At 41.9% G+C, this 18,627-nt stretch overlaps 1 protein-coding gene and 1 pseudogene across 1 annotated transcript; both read left to right on the top strand.

Moving 5' to 3' along the window:
- The first annotated feature begins 298 nt into the window (after nt 1-298).
- On the top strand, nt 299-2,561 carry LOC133716863 (heat shock cognate 70 kDa protein-like). The gene is made up of 2 exons (XM_062143511.1): nt 299-571; nt 1,195-2,561. The coding sequence occupies exons 1-2, from the start codon at nt 358-360 to the stop codon at nt 2,559-2,561; spliced, it is 1,581 nt and encodes a 526-aa protein (XP_061999495.1). The 5' UTR covers nt 299-357.
- A 13,646-nt stretch (nt 2,562-16,207) lies between these two features.
- LOC133715153 (heat shock cognate 70 kDa protein-like) lies at nt 16,208-18,294 on the top strand (annotated as a pseudogene).
- The last annotated feature ends 333 nt before the right edge of the window (nt 18,295-18,627 follow it).

The following is an 18,627-nucleotide window of genomic DNA, read 5'->3' on the forward strand; positions in this document are numbered from 1 at the left end:
GGTAGCTGAAAAGATGTTGCAAGGCAAAGTTTAGGTTATCACAACTTATTCACAATTGGGGTTTGTGTATTTATGATGGAAATTTGTGCTTTGGCAAAAACCAATGCACCAAAAATATATTCTTGAGACTAATTGCATTCCAAAGTAATTCCCTGCACAATAATCTATACAGAAAAATAACATTCATTGCTCCACCATCAAAAGTATAATTTAATCCTACAACTTAATATACCAACACAACTAGGACTTTTCCTTACCCCTCTCGTAACCACTCTAGCCATATAAACTCTCACAAGGATAAAGCTTTCTCTGACATCATTCACATTCCTTATTCTGATCTGAGTTTTTAAGCTGAGAATGGCATCAGGAGAAGAAGTTCATGCAATTGGTATTGATCTAGGGACAACGTACTCGTGTGTGGCGGTATGGCAGCATGATCATGCAGAAGTCATAGTGAATGATCAGGGCAACAGGACTACTCCATCTCAAGTTGCCTTCACTGATACTGAGACGTTTGTAGGTGATGCAGCATTCAACCAGATCATCAGAAACCCTACAAACTCCATATTCGGTAAGGTTATCATCCCATATATACATACATAAAAATGTTTCTTTCCTCAGATTAAATGTGTATATATATAACGTTTGATGCAGTGATTAAGTGATCTTTCTTCATTTCACTCTCGGTTTTGTTTTTGTCTGTCACTTTGATTAGCTGACCATTTCATTTTCAGTATCTCATGTTTTGAATTATTGAGTTAACAATAAAGGTTACTTTGCAGTGAAACTATACTAACATAGCATTGTTAGAAGAAGACTGTTGTCACCAAATTCTGAATAAATTTTTATCTTAGCCTGTTTCATAGTTTTGATGTTCTAATTTTTATCTTTATCTTTGTTTTATTTCTTTCTGCTACTTCAAGTAGACATAAATTTTATTTTCTTTACCCCATGTTTGAATGAGGTTGACTCCATGTTGTGTTTCTTGTTATGGTTCCAGCTGTTTAGAGGCTTAATGTTTCAACATATTTAAGAAGCGGTGAAACTACAGAAACATTAAATGGTTTTAGTTAATTTTGTTAGTAAAGAAGTATGTTGTCACCCAATTTCTTAGATTTTTGTTTTAGCCTGTTGCCTTTGCAAAATCTAAGTTGCTTGGAGGGGTTCTGATTCTATTTCTCTCACCAATTTCAGATGCAAAGCGTTTAATTGGTAGGAGATTCAGTGATGCTTCTGTTCAAAGTGATATAAAGCTCTGGCCATTCAAGGTCATTGAAGGTCCTGATGATAAGCCTATGATTGTGGTTACCCACATGGGCCAAGAGAAACAGTATTCTGCCGAAGATATCTCATCCATGGTCCTCTTAAAGATGCGGGAGATTGCTGAGGCCTACGTCGGCTCAACTGTTAAAAATGCAGTTATCACAGTCCCTGCTTACTTCAGTGACTCACAGCGGTATGCTACCAAAAATGCTGCCATCACAGCTGGCCTGAAGGTGATGCTCATGATCAATGAACCAACTGCTGCAGCCATCGCTTATGGCCTTGACAAGAAGGCCAGTTGGTATAGAAAGAGAACCGTGATGATGTTTGATTTTGGTGGTGGTACTTTAGATGTGTCACTACTTACCATTAGTGGTGGTATCTTTCAAGTGAATGCCACAGCTGGAGACAGTCACCTTGGTGGTGAAGACATTGATAGCCAAATGGTGAAGCATTGTGTTGAGCATTTCAAAAGGAAGCATAATTTGGATATTGATGGAAACCCGAAAGCTCTTGGGAAGCTGAAAAGTGCTTGTGAGAAGGCAAAGAGGCGACTGTCATTTTCATTTTCAACTGATGTTGAAATTGACTGTTTGTATCAGAATACTGATTTCTACATAACCTTTACCCGTGCCAAGTTTGAAGAGATCAACAAGGATTTCTTTAACCAGTGTATGGTGCCCGTAGAGAAATGCTTGAAGGATGCTAAAATGGACAAAGGAAGTGTTGATGATGTTGTTCTTGTTGGTGGCTCCTCTAGAATTCCCAAGGTTCAACAACTATTGCAAAATGTTTTTGAGGGTAAGGAGTTGTGCAAGGGCATTAATCCTGATGAAGCTATTGCACAAGGTGCTGCTATTCAAGCTGCAGTTTTGAGTGGGAATGGAAATGGGAAGCTTCAAGACTGTAGTCTTTTGGATGTCACACCTTTTTCACTAGGGGTTGAGACTGGGCGAGAACGTGAAATGACAGTTGTGATTCCAAGAAACTCCAGCATTCCTATCAGGAGGAACTATACTGTAACTACTCGCCATGATAACCAAGCTGTTGTAAAGTTTGCTGTTTATGAGGGTGAGAGTAAAACAACTGTGAATAATTACTTTCTTGGTGACTTTAGGCTCCAAGATATTCCTCCAGCTCCCAAGGGTGTTCCTAAGTTCAACATCTGCTTTGACATTGATGCAAGTGGCATTCTGAATGTATCTGCTGAGGACATGTTGACAGGCCAAAAGAAAGGGATTACCTTTACAAATGACAGAAACTCTGATGGAATTGAAAGGGTTATGTTACTTATGTAATGACCAGTATTTATTATGCCATGCTTGAAATAGAAGGTCCAGACTAAAACCAGTGGTGAAAACTTTATATTTTTCTTGGTTTTATGATCATATTGTTTCCGATTAACGTTGATGTAAATTGGTGCTGCCAAATGCTTTTGCTTCTCTACAAGAAATGCTTTCCCATATGTAAACTTGTCTGGCATCGATCTAGATAGTCCATTCTACAACACTGATCATTCCGTTAACATAAATAGAAGTTTGTTGTAGGAGAATAGAATTGTGTCTATTATTGATAATAGGATCCCTTTAAATAGGGAGTTACAAGGTACCCAAAAAGGTAATAGAATCCGATTACAATTGAATACCTAGAACACATTCCTATTACAACTCTAAACCCTAGTTTGTAGAGGCACACATTATGTCGATATCCTTCAACACTCCCCCTTGTGCCGCTCAAACTTGGTGATGACGCTTTGATTGTTGCCTCGTTAAAAACCTTGCCAGGTAACAAAAACCATGTGGGACAAAAATAACCCTGGTCGAAGGACAAAAAGAGCACAACACGTCCTTCACTCTTCGAGATCGAACATGTAGACATCATGCCTCCCCCTGATGTCAATATCTCCCCCTGATTGCTACAATCATGGGAGTTCGGATAACTTTCTTAATCCGATGCTTTTCACATGTTTCTCGAAGGTGGATTTTGGTAACAACTTAGTAAATAAGTCCGCTACATTATCCTCAGATCGGATTTGGTTCACTTCAATATTTAGAAGTGCCTGTTGTCATTTTGATGGAGGGGAGGAGGAGCACGGAAGGTGGCATTTTGCCTTGTAAGGTCTGATCCCACACTTCCGTTATCTCTTTTCTCTGTAGGGATAGAACAAGCCCATATCAATCGTACCTCTCAAATATCGAAAGATTGTCTTTATACCAATCTAATGGCGTTGCGTTGGCGCGGAGCTATATCTAGCCAACAAGTTCATAACAATTGAGGTGTCCGGTCTTGTATTGTGCTAAGTACAATAATGCGCCTATTGTACATAAGTAAGCACTTCTGTTATTAACACGTCTTCGTCATCATCCCTGGGACGAAACAGATCCCTTTTAGGGCCAAGACTACGGACGACCATGGGAGTGCATCTTTGACTTTATCAAAATGCCTAAGCATCTATTGACACGGTATACAAAACTGTGTTCTCCCAAGGTCCTTCCTCTCAAACTCGGATTTCAGGTGTTCAGCGGTTTTCCTTAACTCACAAGGGTTCCAATTATGTTTATCAACATAAACCGCGACAATTGCAAATCCGGAACTTGTCATGCAAACGCGTGGGCATAGTTCATCATATCCATTCCCAATCAAGTAGTCACTTTAGTGAGCGTTTCAACCTCGTTGCAAACGCGCTCCATGGTCTAGAGCCACTTGACTTGGGTAAATGAAGTTCACAAAAACCTTCATTATATTCCGTATCTAGATCCCTATAAAGATATGTAGTGACCACATTTGTAAGCTGCATGTTCAGTTATTTGGAAACTACCAAACTGACAAGGTAGTGGAGTGCAATGACATCCATTACGAGAGAATATGTCTTCTCGTAGTCGATTCCAAGGCGTTGTGAGAAACCTTGCGCCATAAGGCGAGATTACCATCTCTTTTTCTCATCACGCTATCTAACGAAGACCTATTAATGTCAATAGGTTTTATGTTAGGACATGTTGGCATCTCAGGCCCGAAATCCTTCCTCTTCGTTAGTGAATCCAATTCAACCTGGATCGCATCTTTCCATTTAGGCCAATTTTCTCTACGTTGGCATTCTTCAACGGAGTAAGGTTCGATGTCATTGGTCTCAATAATTCCACGTCCTCATGTACACTAGTGTAGTTCGTAGAGATCTCTATATTCTCAGGAATTGGTTCTAACATTGAGGCGTCCCCCAACGATGTCTCTTGGACATAACCACAATCCAAAATATTCTCATGAGACGGATTTTGAGTATCAATGATCAATGGATCAAGTTGTGCCAAACTCGCTCTCCTCTTAGTGCGAGAATCCATCGAACCTATGGGTCTCCTACGCTCTCTAGCGGAACCCATGGCCTATGACGCCATTATGCCACCTTGTGGCGTCACCATACCACCATCCATGGTGGTGGTGCCGTACCCATCTTCTCTGGGTGACACCATGTCCTCTTATGGGGACATCAATCCTTGCAGGCATGTTTGCAGCAGGTATATGTGATCTCGTCACTTTTAGGGGATCAAGATGAGACATAGTGGGGACAGACCACGACAATTCCTGTCGTTCCTGTTGAACATTGACGTTCTAATCTCCCCCTAACGACGGGAAGACTGTCTCATCAAAGTGACAATTCGCAAATCCAGCGAAATAGAGATCGCCTGTCAAGGGTTCTACGTAGCGGACTTATATATATATGCATTCGTTGCAATGACTCATGTTGATGTACTGTGGCGGCGCAATTGGCACATGAACCGCACACTCAAATATGCATAAATACGAGATATTAGACTCAAACCCAGTCACTAGCTGTAACGCAAATAAAAGTTGAGTGGCTGCTATGAGTTGTAGACGAATTAGCATAGCTGCATGCGATATTGCATAACCCAACCGGAAATATTGGTGCGCATTACCAATGTCCGGGCTACCATCGTAGTCGTTTAATGGTGGCTTTTCCGCGAGACCAATTGGGTGTGTACATGGGAATAAGATACTTGATATCAATACCCAATGATATGCAATAGTCATCGAAAACTGTCGATGTAAACTCTCTAGCATTATCAAGTCAAATTGACTGAATGGGATGATCTGGGTAGTGAGCCCGTAGCCATATGTTATGTGCTAGGAGTGTAGTAAGCAGCATTACGAGTGGATAATGGCACAACACGTGACCAACGTGTTTGCGTATCAACCAACACCATAAAACATCTATACGGTCCGCAAGTTGGTTGATCAAATCCATAGAATTCCCTTAGATTCTTTGTAAGAATGGAATTATTTCCTCAATCTCCTTTGCATAGGATGGTCTCAATCCTAAATAACAGGCTTTACAGAACGAAACATGGGCTTTATAATCAACCAATGAAGGTTTTGGTTAAGCCATAATGTCACAATAGACTTGAGAAGTAGAGAGAGGAGTTTATGGCGTCAATGCCATGTATTTGCCGCAGGGGGTAGGCGGCGCCAGCCATGTATGGCCTGTCTTTGCACAATCATGGCGCCATGAGGCGCATGTGCAGCTCCTCGAACCAATTCTTGGTTCTTACTTTTCTTCGTTCTGAAAATGGATGTCCGTGTAAAGTCTTTAATACACGGATCATCATGTCAAAGCCTATATGTGTCAGAATCCCATAAGTCGTCTCTCATGACATGGTTGGATTCAATAACTCAAATAGTGGTTGCATACAACCCACTACAGCGACACATAAGTTTCTCTAATACTCGTTTATGTCCGTAGTCATTAGAGGTGATGCAAAGGAACTCTGTCCATTCTCATAATGTGTTTCCACATGAAAACCATTGGCTCTTATAAAGTTCAAATTAAGGTATGTCCAAGACATTAAGTAAAAGAATTGACACTTTATTAATAGCCAATGATTACATCAAAGTTTCCAAAAATCTAATCCAAAATAAAATCAAACTAAGACACATTGTAGTCACTCTATCCGTTTGGTAACTCCAATCAAATATGACCAGGAAAGTAGAGAGAGATGTTGGTGGAGCGAGGCTCTCTTAAGTACCAATAATCTCAATGACTTTCCTAGACATCACATTTTATTGGGTTCGCCACATAAGAAAGAGTTAATACAATTGTCATTTATTGACTAAGGCAAATTGCCATTACAAAAGTTCTTGGAAAAATAAAAGGACTAATCTAATCAAAGTCTGCTGCATCCCTGTGCAATTCATCTTCAGCTTTGAAGTCCTCTATGGTGAGATTGACATCTCCACCATCTTCTTCTTCTTCTGCAAGGTACACTTCTTGCTCCCTCAAGTCCCTATATGCCCTGTATCTTGAAGCTAGTTCCTCGCTTGCCTTGCATTGCTTGAACCAATGCTCAATTGATCCACATCGATAACACTCATCATTGTGGTTGCCTCCCTTTAATTGAGGTGCATGTTGTGCACGTTGCGGGCGTTCCCTAGGAGGGTTGGTGCCACCACCACGACCCATTGAGCCACCATTACGGCTAGGGATACCCCGACCCCCTCTCCCACGTGTGGCATTACCACCACGTGTATCCACACCAAACTTGCGGTTTCCTTCCTGGTTAGGGCGGTTATATGGGCCATACGTCCCTCATGTCCCCCATTCTTAGGGTACCGCTCCTTGCGCCCTCCTTTGGGTGCATTATAATTCGCCTCATGAACGCTCTTAGTTCCAATGGGTCTTGAATTATAATTCCTCACGAGTATGTTATCATGTTTCTCAGCTACAGATATGATATTGATAAGCTGATGAAACCTCGTGATCCGTCCAGCATTGACTTCAGTACGGTATTGCTTTGATATCACAATGGCTGAAACGGGGAAGGTGGAGAGAGTCTTCTCAATTAGCTCTTGCTCTGTGATAGGTTTTCCATAAAATCTCAACATGGATCGTATGCGAAGAGCTTCTGAATTATATTCAGCAACAGACTTGAAGTCAGCAAAGCGCAGATTGTTCCATTGAACCTTCAAGTCAGGGAGGAGGGAATCTTGGACATTGCCAAAACGCTCTTCTAGCGCTACCCATAGCTCTCTTGCATCCTTGATCGACATATACTCCAATCTGAGTGCTTTGTCCATATGACGTCGCATCAAGATGACTGCTTGAGCATGTTTTGCAAGTGTTGGGATGAACACAAGATCCGGGTTAGGTGCCTGGATTATGGGCAATATTCCCTTTGAAGTGAGATGGTTCTCAACATCGGTTACCCAGCTATGGTACTCCGAGCCTGTTGAGTCAAGCATGGGAAAGTCGAGTCTAGGTTCATTCGACATCCTGAAAATAAGAAGAGAAGATATATTAGTTTCGGAGCTAAACTTCCACGAAAACTAAAATAATAAGATTTCCGAGCTATGCTACCAAGAAATCAATTTCCAAGAATCTCTTATGGATTAGACCAAACCATGATGTTTTAATATGGTCACAATTTGATGCTTACGGACGCTCTTAGTCCAAGCATTGTGAACGCTCTTAGTTCACACTAACACTCTTAGTTCGTTTAATTATGAACACTCTTAGTTCATACGAACACTCTTAGTTCGTTAAGCGTGAATCCCCACAATTCCGCTTTGTTAAATACTCAAAACCATTTGGCAGCATATATTCTAATATTTGCAGAAAATAAAAGGAATTTAAATACAAGAAAGCAGCAACCTTAATTATAAAAACTTACGTGATTGTTCTTGGCTTAAGGACACGCGCGTGTTGGAGCAGGCGTGTTTTTTTTTCTTTCTGGGCTGTCTGTTCTTTGAGCTTTCCTCTCTTTTTTTCTTCTTTCTCTTTTTTCTTTCTTTCTTTTTCCTTTTTCTGGGCCGGCCGGTTCCCTTTTCTTTTTTTTTCTGGGCCGGGTCCCTTATTTTTTTCTTTCTTTTCCTTCTTCTTTCTTTCCTCTGTTCTTCCTTTTCTTTCGCGTCTTCTGTTTTCTGTTTTTTTTTTCTTCTTCTATTTCGCTGGCAGTCGGAAGCGATGCAGCAGTGGCGCCAGGCAGCAAGGAGGTCTCAGACGCTGGGTGCAGCCGCCGTGGGCGACGACGACCTGCAGGTTGCGGTGGGCTGCTGCTGAGCGTTGGGTTGCAGGGAGCTCCGGCGAAGGCTTACAGGGGCAGCAGCTAGACAGCCGGGTGCAGGGCTGATGGGCGAGAGGAGGCGAGCTGGGTAGGCCGGCCGGGCAGCAGCACGCGCAAGGGAAGCAGGCGGCAGTCTTGCGAGAGGTAGGTGAGCTGGGTAGGCAGCAGCGTGGGCTGCAGGCTTGCGGGTTGCAGGCGGGTGCGCAAAGACAGCAGTGGGTGGCGGCGTCTGGGAGCAGGGGTGCTGGGGAGGAGGCCGGCCGGGCTGGGCTGCTGGGTTTGCAGGTACTGCTGGAGAGGTCCGGCCGGTGAGGTGAGGCTGAGGCCGGAATGGAGTTTTTTTTTTTTTTTTTTTTTTTTTTTTTTTTTTTTTGGGTTGACGGCAGAGAAGAAAAAGGTTTTTTTTCTTCTAGGGTTTTTCTTTTTCTGAAGCTAGGGTTAGAACTCGTGCTGATAACGTGTTGTAGGAGAATAGAATTGTGTCTATTATTGATAATGGGAGCCCTTTAAATAGGGAGTTACAAGGTACCCAAAAAGGTAATAGAATCCGATTACAATTGAATACCTAGAACACATTCCTATTACAACTCTAAACCCTAGTTTGTAGAGGCACACATTATGTCGATATCCTTCAACAAAGTTATTGTCAACCGGGATTGGGTTAAAAACTTGAAATGTGGTTCAAAATCTCATCTTCTCTTTTTGACTATGATCTTCACTCTTGACGAGTCTAAAAAGAGTTGGACTATTTCTTACTAAATATTGGAGGAAAGAAAATTAGAAAACTTATTTCTTACTAAATATTGGACTATTTCTTTCCTCCAATATTTAGTAAGAAATAGTCCAACTACACTAATTAACATCTTTACTTATTTTTAACCTTTTATCATGCCAATTTAAAGGATTTGAGGAATAAGATCTTGAAATCCCCAATAATTCTGTGTTTTCCTTGAAATATATCTTGGATTTATTCTGCTTTTGTTCATGTTTGATTCTTAAGTAGGGCAAGTTGGAAAGGCATGTTTCAGTTTTTTGGTTTTTGGTCTTTAGTAGGTAAGGTAGCTAAAGAGGTGTTTTAGGGAATATGTATAAAAGGTGTGTATTTTTAGTTTTTTACCAAAACAAATTTGTGATTTTCTATTGGTTTGGTGTTTGGTATTAATGAATATACATTGAGATGAGCCCACAAGAGATTAGTCCTTTTGTTGAAGGATATTGACACTTAGTGTGCCTAGTCAAACTAGGATAAGTTCTATAGTTGTAATAGGAGAGGTTTCCTACTCCAAGTTAGATAAGGAATCCTTGTACTCTTAGATTATGCACTTGTAATCCCTATATATAGGGCTCCTATTCTCTATAATGAAATACACTTCTCTCATCAATCTCTCTCAATACCAATATACTTAAACACGTTATCAGCACGAACCCTAACCTTGAGATCAAAAATCCAAAACCAGAAAATTCTTCAACATCACCTTCTCCACCGTTGCACCTAGCCCGTGCTAGACTAGCCGCTGCTGCCCACCTGCACGCTGCCCCTGCAGCCCTTACGCACCCGTGTGCCGCCTACTGCCCCTGCAGCATCGCCGCACGCCTGCTGCCCCTGCAGCACAGCAGGACGCTCGTTCCTGTGCAGATCTGCCTTCTTCCTTATCGGAGTTGTTTTGAGACCTGTACACCAATCGAAGTGAAAGTTGTTAAGAAGCAAATCTGCTCCGATTTTCAACAAAAATCCTTGAAAACCGCTGCTCCCTTCAAGCATCACTGCAGCAGCTCCTAGCCCACGTTAGCCTCATCTGCGTGTCTTCCCCTGCAGCGCCTACGCGCCCCTGCGCACGCATCCGTCGGTCAGCTCCTTGGCTTACCTCGGCCAGACCTGTATCGGCCACACAGCAGGGATTGAAAGATAGTTTGCAATCCCCAACCCAGGATCGATAGCGCGTATGCAATCCTACATGCCTGCATCAACACGCGCGTGTATTGAGAATTTCAAATTCCGAAATTCATGAGTAAGTTTTCACTGGTAAGTTATTCCCGCTTTTGAAATTTAAATTTATTTTTATTTTTCTTCGGGGGACTTACAAAATCCCTTCTTCTACATCCCACCTTTCTTATAACGTGGGTTCGATCATTGAAAAGCGGAATCGTGGGGATTCACGCAATTAACGAACTAAGAGCGTTCGTAAGACTTCGGACTAAGAGCGTCCGTAAGCATCGATTTAACGAACTAAGAGCGTTCGTATGCTACGGACTAAGAGCGTTCGTGAGCATCTATTTTGACCATTCAAACATCATTGTTTCGGTCTAATCCAAATTTCTTGGAAATCGATTTCTTGGTAGCATTAAGGCTCGGAAATCTTAATACTAGTTTTCGTGGAAGCATTGACTCCGAAACTAATCCGTTCTTGTTTCCCCTTTTTTTGGATATCAAACTTGAACGAGCTCGATTTTACTCCATTGGATTCTACGGGCACGGGATATTTATTTGCCTACAATCCAAGAGCCATGTTCTAAAGGAACCGCTCAAGACTCACAAACTGAGATAGAAAATTCCAGGGCATTTACCCTGATGAAGCGCCACATGAAGATGGCCCTCCAGTTTGAGTACATGAATGAGGATAACGCTAACAACCTTTGGGTTGCGCCTAGTGAACGTTTTAGTAACATTCACAACTTTCCGAACATGGAAGCACGATGAAATAATATCTGCTTCACTAAAACTTTGAAAAAGTTATGAAATATTGTTCGGAGGCTCTCTGCATCATATTATTTATGCATTATTGTGGAAAACACAAAAGAACAAATTGATTGAGAAAACCCTAACATGACCGTAGGAGTCATGACGTTGAGGGTATAGGGTTGGACACCATGGCGCCACTCTTGGCCATGATTGCACTATTCCAACGCCATTGGTCCTAGGGACCATATGTATTGTGTCAATACACCTCAATCAAGAGAGCATCCTCTTCATGGTATTTTATGGAGTACCTGATCAATGGTAATCAAGATATCGAGCTATAAAAGACTTTAAATCTGGCGATGAAGATAGAATGCCGCAGATTTTTATAGTCCTTTAATTTCCAAGAATTATGTAATGGCAATATGCCTTAAATCAATAAAATGACTTTTTGTATTAACTTTTTCCCTCTAGGCGTACTCAAGAGTACTTGTGATGTCTAGGCAAGGTTTGATCTGAGAGAACGGTTTTAAAAGTGAGCAACGCTCCACCAAAATCTCGCCTTACCTTACCTGGTCACAACTAAATTGAAATTACCGAACGGATTGAGTGACTACGATTTGTCTACGGTTTGATTTTTATATTGGATTAGATTTTGGTCAAGAAACTTTGATGTAATCATTGGCTATTTTAATAAAGTTTTCGATTTGTTCTATACAATGTCTTGGACATATTTTTAATTCGAACTTTATTATTTTTCAGTATGTTTCCTGGAGAGCTAGAATGCCTCGTGGATAGTGCAACTACACATACTATCCTTCGAAATAGACAGCTATTTCTATGGATGACACCATCTCGATCTTCCGTGACTACGATGGCTGGATCATCTCGATTGATCCATGGTTGAGGACCAGCCCAATTTATGTTGCCAAATGGCACGAGTTTAAATGTCACCGAAGCTCTTTATGCTCCTAGGGCAGGAAGAACCCTATTAAGCTTCAAAGATATAAGAGCCAATGGTTTTCATGTGGAAACACATTGTGAGAATGGACAAGAGTTCCTTTGCATCACCTCTAATGACTACGGACATAAACGAGTCTTAGAGAAACTTATGTGTCGCTCTAGTGGGTTGTACGCAACCACTATTCGAGTCATTGAATCCAACCATGTCATGAGAGATGATTTATGGGATTCCGACACATATAGGCTTTGGCACGACCGTTTGGGACACCCAGGTCGTGACATGATGATCCGTATATTAAAGACTTCACACGGACATCCCTTTTTCAGAACGAAAGGAAGTAAAACTCGAAATTTGGATCAAGGAGGAGCACCTGCGCCTCACGGTGCCTTCCCCTTTCAAGTCCGGCCACCACTAGCCGGCGCCGCCATCCCCCTGCGGCTCAAGGGTGGCTTTGACGCCCCCTCTGCTCCTCTGACTCGAATTTCTACTTCTAAAGTCCATTGTGACTTCATGGCTCAACCAAAGTCCTCATTGGTTGTTTCTAAAGCCCATCATTCGTTCTGCAAAGCCTGCTCTTTAGCAAAGTTAGGATCGAGACCATCCTATGCAAAGGACACCAAAGAAAATATACCATTCTTGCAAAGAATCCAAGGTGATATTTGTGGACCTATTCAACCATCATGCGGACCATTTCGATATTTTATGGTATTGGTTGATGCATCGACACGCTGGTCACATGTCATGCTATTGTCCACAAGGAACGCTGCATTTGCTAAACTCCTAGCACAAATAATTAAGTTAAGGGCTCACCACCCTGATCATCCTATTAGGTCTATAAGATTAGACAATGCTGGAGAGTTTACATCAAAGACTTTTGATGATTATTGCATGTCCATTGGGATTGATGTTGAACATCCTGTTCCTCATGTTCATACCCAAAATGGTCTCGCAGAAGCCACCATTAAACGACTACAAATGGTTGCTCGAGCATTGGTGATGCGCACCAATCTCCCTATTTCTGCTTGGGGCTATGCAATATTGCATGCAGCTGTGCTTATTCGTCTGAGGCCTACTGCCACTCAACCCTTTTCTGCGTCCCAGATGGTGACTGGGTATGAGCCCAATGTCTCACACTTACGCATATTTGGGTGCGCAGTTTATGTGCCAATTGCGCCTCCACAGCGCACCAAAATGGGTCCTCAACGACGATTAGGCGTTTACGTTGGTTATGATTCTCCAACGATTATCCTCTACATAGAACCCTTGACAGGCGATCTCTTTACCGCTAGATTTGCGGATTGTCACTTCGATGAGACAGTCTTCCCGTCGTTAGGGGGAGATAAGAACATCAATGTTCAACAGGAACGATAGGAATTGTCGTGGTCTGTCCCCACTCTGTCTCATCTTGATCCCCGAACCGCACAGTCCGAAATTGAAGTGCGGAGAATCCTCGATCTTCAGAACGTAGCAGAATCGATGCCTGATGCGTTTTCTGATATCGCTAAAGTGACGAGATCACACATACCTGCTGCAAACGTGCCTGCAAGGATTGATGTCCCTAAAAGTAGAGGACATGACGCCAACTCAAGAATGCATGAGCATGGCGCCAACGTCCCATCTCTAAACGATGGTGACGTTATGGCTAGGCCCACGGCTCCCGCCAGGAAGCGCGGGAGGCCCATAGGTTCGATGGATTCTCGCCCAAGAAAGAAAGCGAGTTTGGCACAAAATAATCCATTAATCATCGATATAAATAATCCATCTCATGAGAATATTCCGGATTATGGTTATGTCCAAGAGACATCATTGGGGGACGCTCCAATGTCAGAACCAACTCCAGAGAATAGAGAGATCTCCATAAATTACACTAGTGTACATGAGATGATGGATAGAAATTCTATGGCGATTGATGATGCATTTGCATATCATATTGCGAAAGGGATTATAGAATATGATGATATCGAACCTCGCTCTGTTGAAGAATGTCAACGAAGAGCAGATTGGCCTAAATGGAAAGATGCTATCCAGGTTGAATTGGATTCACTAACAAAGAGACAGGTATTTGGGCCTGTAACGCAGACACCCCCAAGTGTAAAGCCTGTTGACCATAAATGGGTTTTTGTTAGAAAGCGTAATGAGAAAAATGAGGTTGTAAGATATAAAGCCCGCCTTGTGGCGCAAGGTTTCTCACAACGCCCTGGAATCGACTACGAGGAGACATATTCTCCCGTAATGGACGTTATAACGTTCCGCTACCTTGTCAGTTTGGTAGTTTCCGAAAAACTTGACATGCAGCTTATGGATGTGGTTACAGCATATCTCTATGGGGATCTAGATTCAGAGATATATATGAAGGTTCCAGATGGACTTCAATTACCCAAATCAAGTGGCTCTAAACCACGGAGCGCGTTTTCAATAAGATTAAAACGCTCACTATATGGATTAAAACAATCTGGACGGATGTGGTATAACCGTCTAAGTGACTACTTGATTGGTAAGGGATATATTAACAATGAAATATGCCCATGCGTGTTCATTAAAAGAACAAGTTCCGGATTTGCAATCGTAGCAGTTTATGTCGATGACATGAACCTAATTGGAACTCTAGATGAGTTAAAGGAAACTGCTAATTACTTGAAATCCGAATTTGAGATGAAAGATCTTGGGAAAACACGGTTTTGTCTCGGTTTAGAACTCGAGCACCGTAGTGATGGGATTTTGATCCATCAGTCTGCATATACTCAGAAGGTCCTAAGGCGCTTTAATGAAGATAAAGCGAAGCCTGCGAGTACTCCCATGATCGGCCGTAGTCTTGAGCCCGGAAAAGATCCATTTCGTCCAAGGGATGAGGACGAAGAACCCTTAGAGGCCGAAGTGCCCTATTTGAGTGCAATAGGCGCATTATTGTACTTAGCTCAATGCACAAGACCGAATATCTCATTCGCAGTGAACTTGTTAGCTCGACACAGCTCTGCGCCAACATGCCGCCATTGGATTGGTGTAAAGACCATCTTTCGATACCTAAGAGGTACGATTGATATGGGCCTATTCTATCCCTACAGAGAGAAAAGGAATGACGGAAAATTGGGATCGGACCCCAAAAGGCAAAACGCCCCCGTCCATGGAATGGCCGCCGGCCATGTTACCGCCGCCGGCGCCGCCGCCGCTCATGGTGGCCGGCGTCCTCCTATCTCCCTCCATCAAAACGACAATGATGTCTTGATGGGTTTTGCTGATGCAGGGTACCTCTCTGACCCTCACAAAGGTCGCTCCCAAACAGGTTATGTCTTTACCATGGGAAGCACTGCGATATCTTGGAGGTCTACGAAACAGACCCTTGTTGCTACTTCCTCAAATCATGTAGAGATTATTGCTCTACATGAAGCTGTACGTGAATGTGTATGGCTAAGGTCTGTAATTCGACACATTCAAGGAAGTTGTGGTTTGAAGTCTACCACAGATGAACCTACATGCATTTATGAGGATAATGCAGCTTGTATTGAACAAATGAAGTTAGGTTTCATCAAGGGCGACAACACCAAGCATATATCGCCTAAGTTCTTTTATAATCAGCAACAACAATCACTTCTAAAGATTGAAGTGAATCAAATCCGATCAGAGGATAATATAGCGGACTTATTCACTAAGTCGTTACCTAAATCCACCTTCGAGAAACATGTGAAGAGTATCGGATTAAGAAGGTTATCCGAACTCCCATGATTGTAGCAATCAGGGGGAGATTTCGACATTAGGGGGAGTTACTCAGTCTCGAAGGATCAAGGACATGTTGCACTCTTTTCTCCTCCTCGAGTTCATTTTTATCCCACAGGGTTTTTCACTTGAGCAAGGTTTTTAACGAGGCAACGGATGAAGCGTCACCACCAAGTTTGAGCGGCACAAGGGGGAGTGTTGAAGGATATTGACACTTAGTGTGCCTAGTCAAACTAGGATAAGTTCTATAGTTGTAATAGGAGAGGTTTCCTACTCCAAGTTAGATAAGGAATCCTTGTACTCTTAGATTATGCACTTGTAATCCCTATATATAGGGCTCCTATTCTCTATAATGAAATACACTTCTCTCATCAATCTCTCTCAATACCAATATACTTAAACACCTTTAAGTTTCTATACACTATAAAGTATAAACGTTTTCTCTTCCCCCACTTAGCTTAGGCAACCGCAGACACACCCTAACTCTGATCATTTGTTCTTCTTTGGGTTTTCAAGGTTAGAATGGCAGGATCAGAAAAAGGACATGCAATTGGAATTGATCTAGGGACAACGTACTCTTGTGTGGCAGTGTGGCAGCACGATCATGTAGAAGTCATTGTTAATGATCAAGGAAACAGGACTACTCCATCTTGTGTTGCTTTCACTGATACTGAACAGTTGGTTGGAGAGGCAGCATTTAACCAGGTCATGAGAAATCCCGTAAACTCTATCTTTGGTAAGGTTTCTTTCGTCCTTACTCTGATTAGTAGTAGTACATATGTAAACTAATTATTTACTTTTTCATGTTTCATCCACTTTTTAAGCTTTTAAAGGAGTTGAGATCATAAAATATGATGTGTCCTGCTAATGAATAGCTTAAGGGTGAACTTTGATAAGAAAAAAGTTTAAGTTCAGTCCTTTTGTTTTTCGACTTTGTTGCATCATTGAAACTGCTGGAGTCTGTGATTGGCATCTTGATTCCAAGTATCCTCTCATTTATGTTTGATTGTGTTCAACATTTGGCATCTATAATTTCTTAATATCCTTTTATTCTCTGTTGTTTAAAAGAAATTTGGATTGAATTTGCAGATTCAAAGCGGTTAATTGGTAGGAGATTCAGTGACACCAATTGGTTCAAAGTGACATGAAGCTCTGGCCATTCAAGGTAACTGGATGTCCTAGCTAGTGATAAGCCTCTGATTGTGGTTACCCACAAAGGCAGGGAGAAACATTTTGCTGCTGAAGAAATCTCATCTATGGTTATTGCAAAGATGCGCGAAATTGCTGAAGCTTACCTTGGATCAACTGTCATCACTGTCCCTGCTTACTTCAATAACTCTCAACGTGAGGCTAGCTACCAAACATGCTGGCGTTAGTGCTGGCCTAAAGGTGATGCGTATTATTAACGAACCAACTGCTGCAGCCATTGCTTATGGCCTTGACAACAAGGCAGGTTGGTATAGCAAGAGAAATGTGCTCATATTTGATTTGGGTGGAGGGACTTTAGATGTGTCAGTACTTACCATAGGGGATGGTGTCTTTGAAGTGAAAGCCACTGCAGGAGATACACACCTTGGAGGTGAAGACTTCGACAACAAAATGGTTAACTACTGCGTCGAACAATTCAAGAGGAAGCATGATTTGGACGTCAGTGGAAACTCAAAGGCTCTTAGAAAGTTAAGAAGTGCCTGTGAAAAGGCAGAGAGAAGACTTTCGTTTACGTATACAACTGACATTGAAATTGATAGTCTGCAATTCTGCATCAAGGTATAGACTTCTATGTAACTTTTACCCGTGCCAAATTTGAACAACTCAACAATGATTTCTTCATGAAGTGTATGGAGCCTGTAAATAAGTGTTTGAGGGATGCTAAAATGGAAATAAGCAGTGTGGATGATGTTGTTCTTGCCGGTGGGTCTTCTCGAATCCCCAAGGTGCAATAACTATTACAGAATGTGTTCCTGGGGAAGGAGCTGTGCAAGAGCCTCAACCCTGATGGGGCTATAGCACATGGTGCCCCTGTTCAGGCTGCAGTTTTGAATGGTAAGAATGTACCTGGGAAACTTGAAGACTTCACTCTATTGGATGTCACCCCTCTGTCACTTGGGGTGGGCAGTGCCAAAGTTTCCAAAGATGGTAGTTTGGAGCCGTTCATGAATGTCTTGATTCCAAGAAACTCGAGAATTCCCCTGAGGAAGAGAGATGGTGTTACTACTGTTAGTGACAACCAACCTTTTGTCAGCTTTCCCATTTATGAGGGTGAGAGTAGAATACCCAAAGATATAACTTTTTGGGTAAGCTTAAGCTTGATGACATTGCTCCAGCTCCCAGCGGTGTTCCCAGAATCTATATCTGCTTTGATATTGATGCCAATGGTATCCTGAGTATATCAGCCGAGGACATGTCCACTGGCCAAAAGAAAGAGATTACGATCAACAGTGACAGAAGAACCAGTGAAGGAATTGAGCCAGTGAAGTAATAGGTGTGCATGATACTAAAACTGAACTATCAGCCACATTCAAATCAACTCTATGTTGTAAGTGTTACTACGTGGACTATGTAATGTAAGAGCTAAGAATAAGAAGTATCAAGCCATGTTTAAGACCAAAGTAGTGTTCAATTGACTTTTCTGGTTATTATGTTTCTATCATATTGATGTGCGGTTTTATGAAATGCTGTTTATTTCCACTTTAGAACTTCCATTCAGACAAAAGTTGTTTCCATCACAACAAAAATGCAGAGCAGGATATGAATTGAATACTTTTGTTCTTGGTCAAGTATAGGTTGTATTTCATATACATATATAAGTACATTTCGTTCAATGTTCATGTATAATAGAGTAAATGTTTGAATTTCAGAGTACATTACTACATACAGTAAGTACTTGTGCAACGCAATCACAAAACTTGAACTCCTACCACAATCGATTTATGTTGTTTATT

The sequence above is a fragment of the Rosa rugosa genome, chromosome 6, assembly GCF_958449725.1.
Source record: "Rosa rugosa chromosome 6, drRosRugo1.1, whole genome shotgun sequence".
NCBI classification, from domain to species: domain Eukaryota; kingdom Viridiplantae; phylum Streptophyta; class Magnoliopsida; order Rosales; family Rosaceae; genus Rosa; species Rosa rugosa.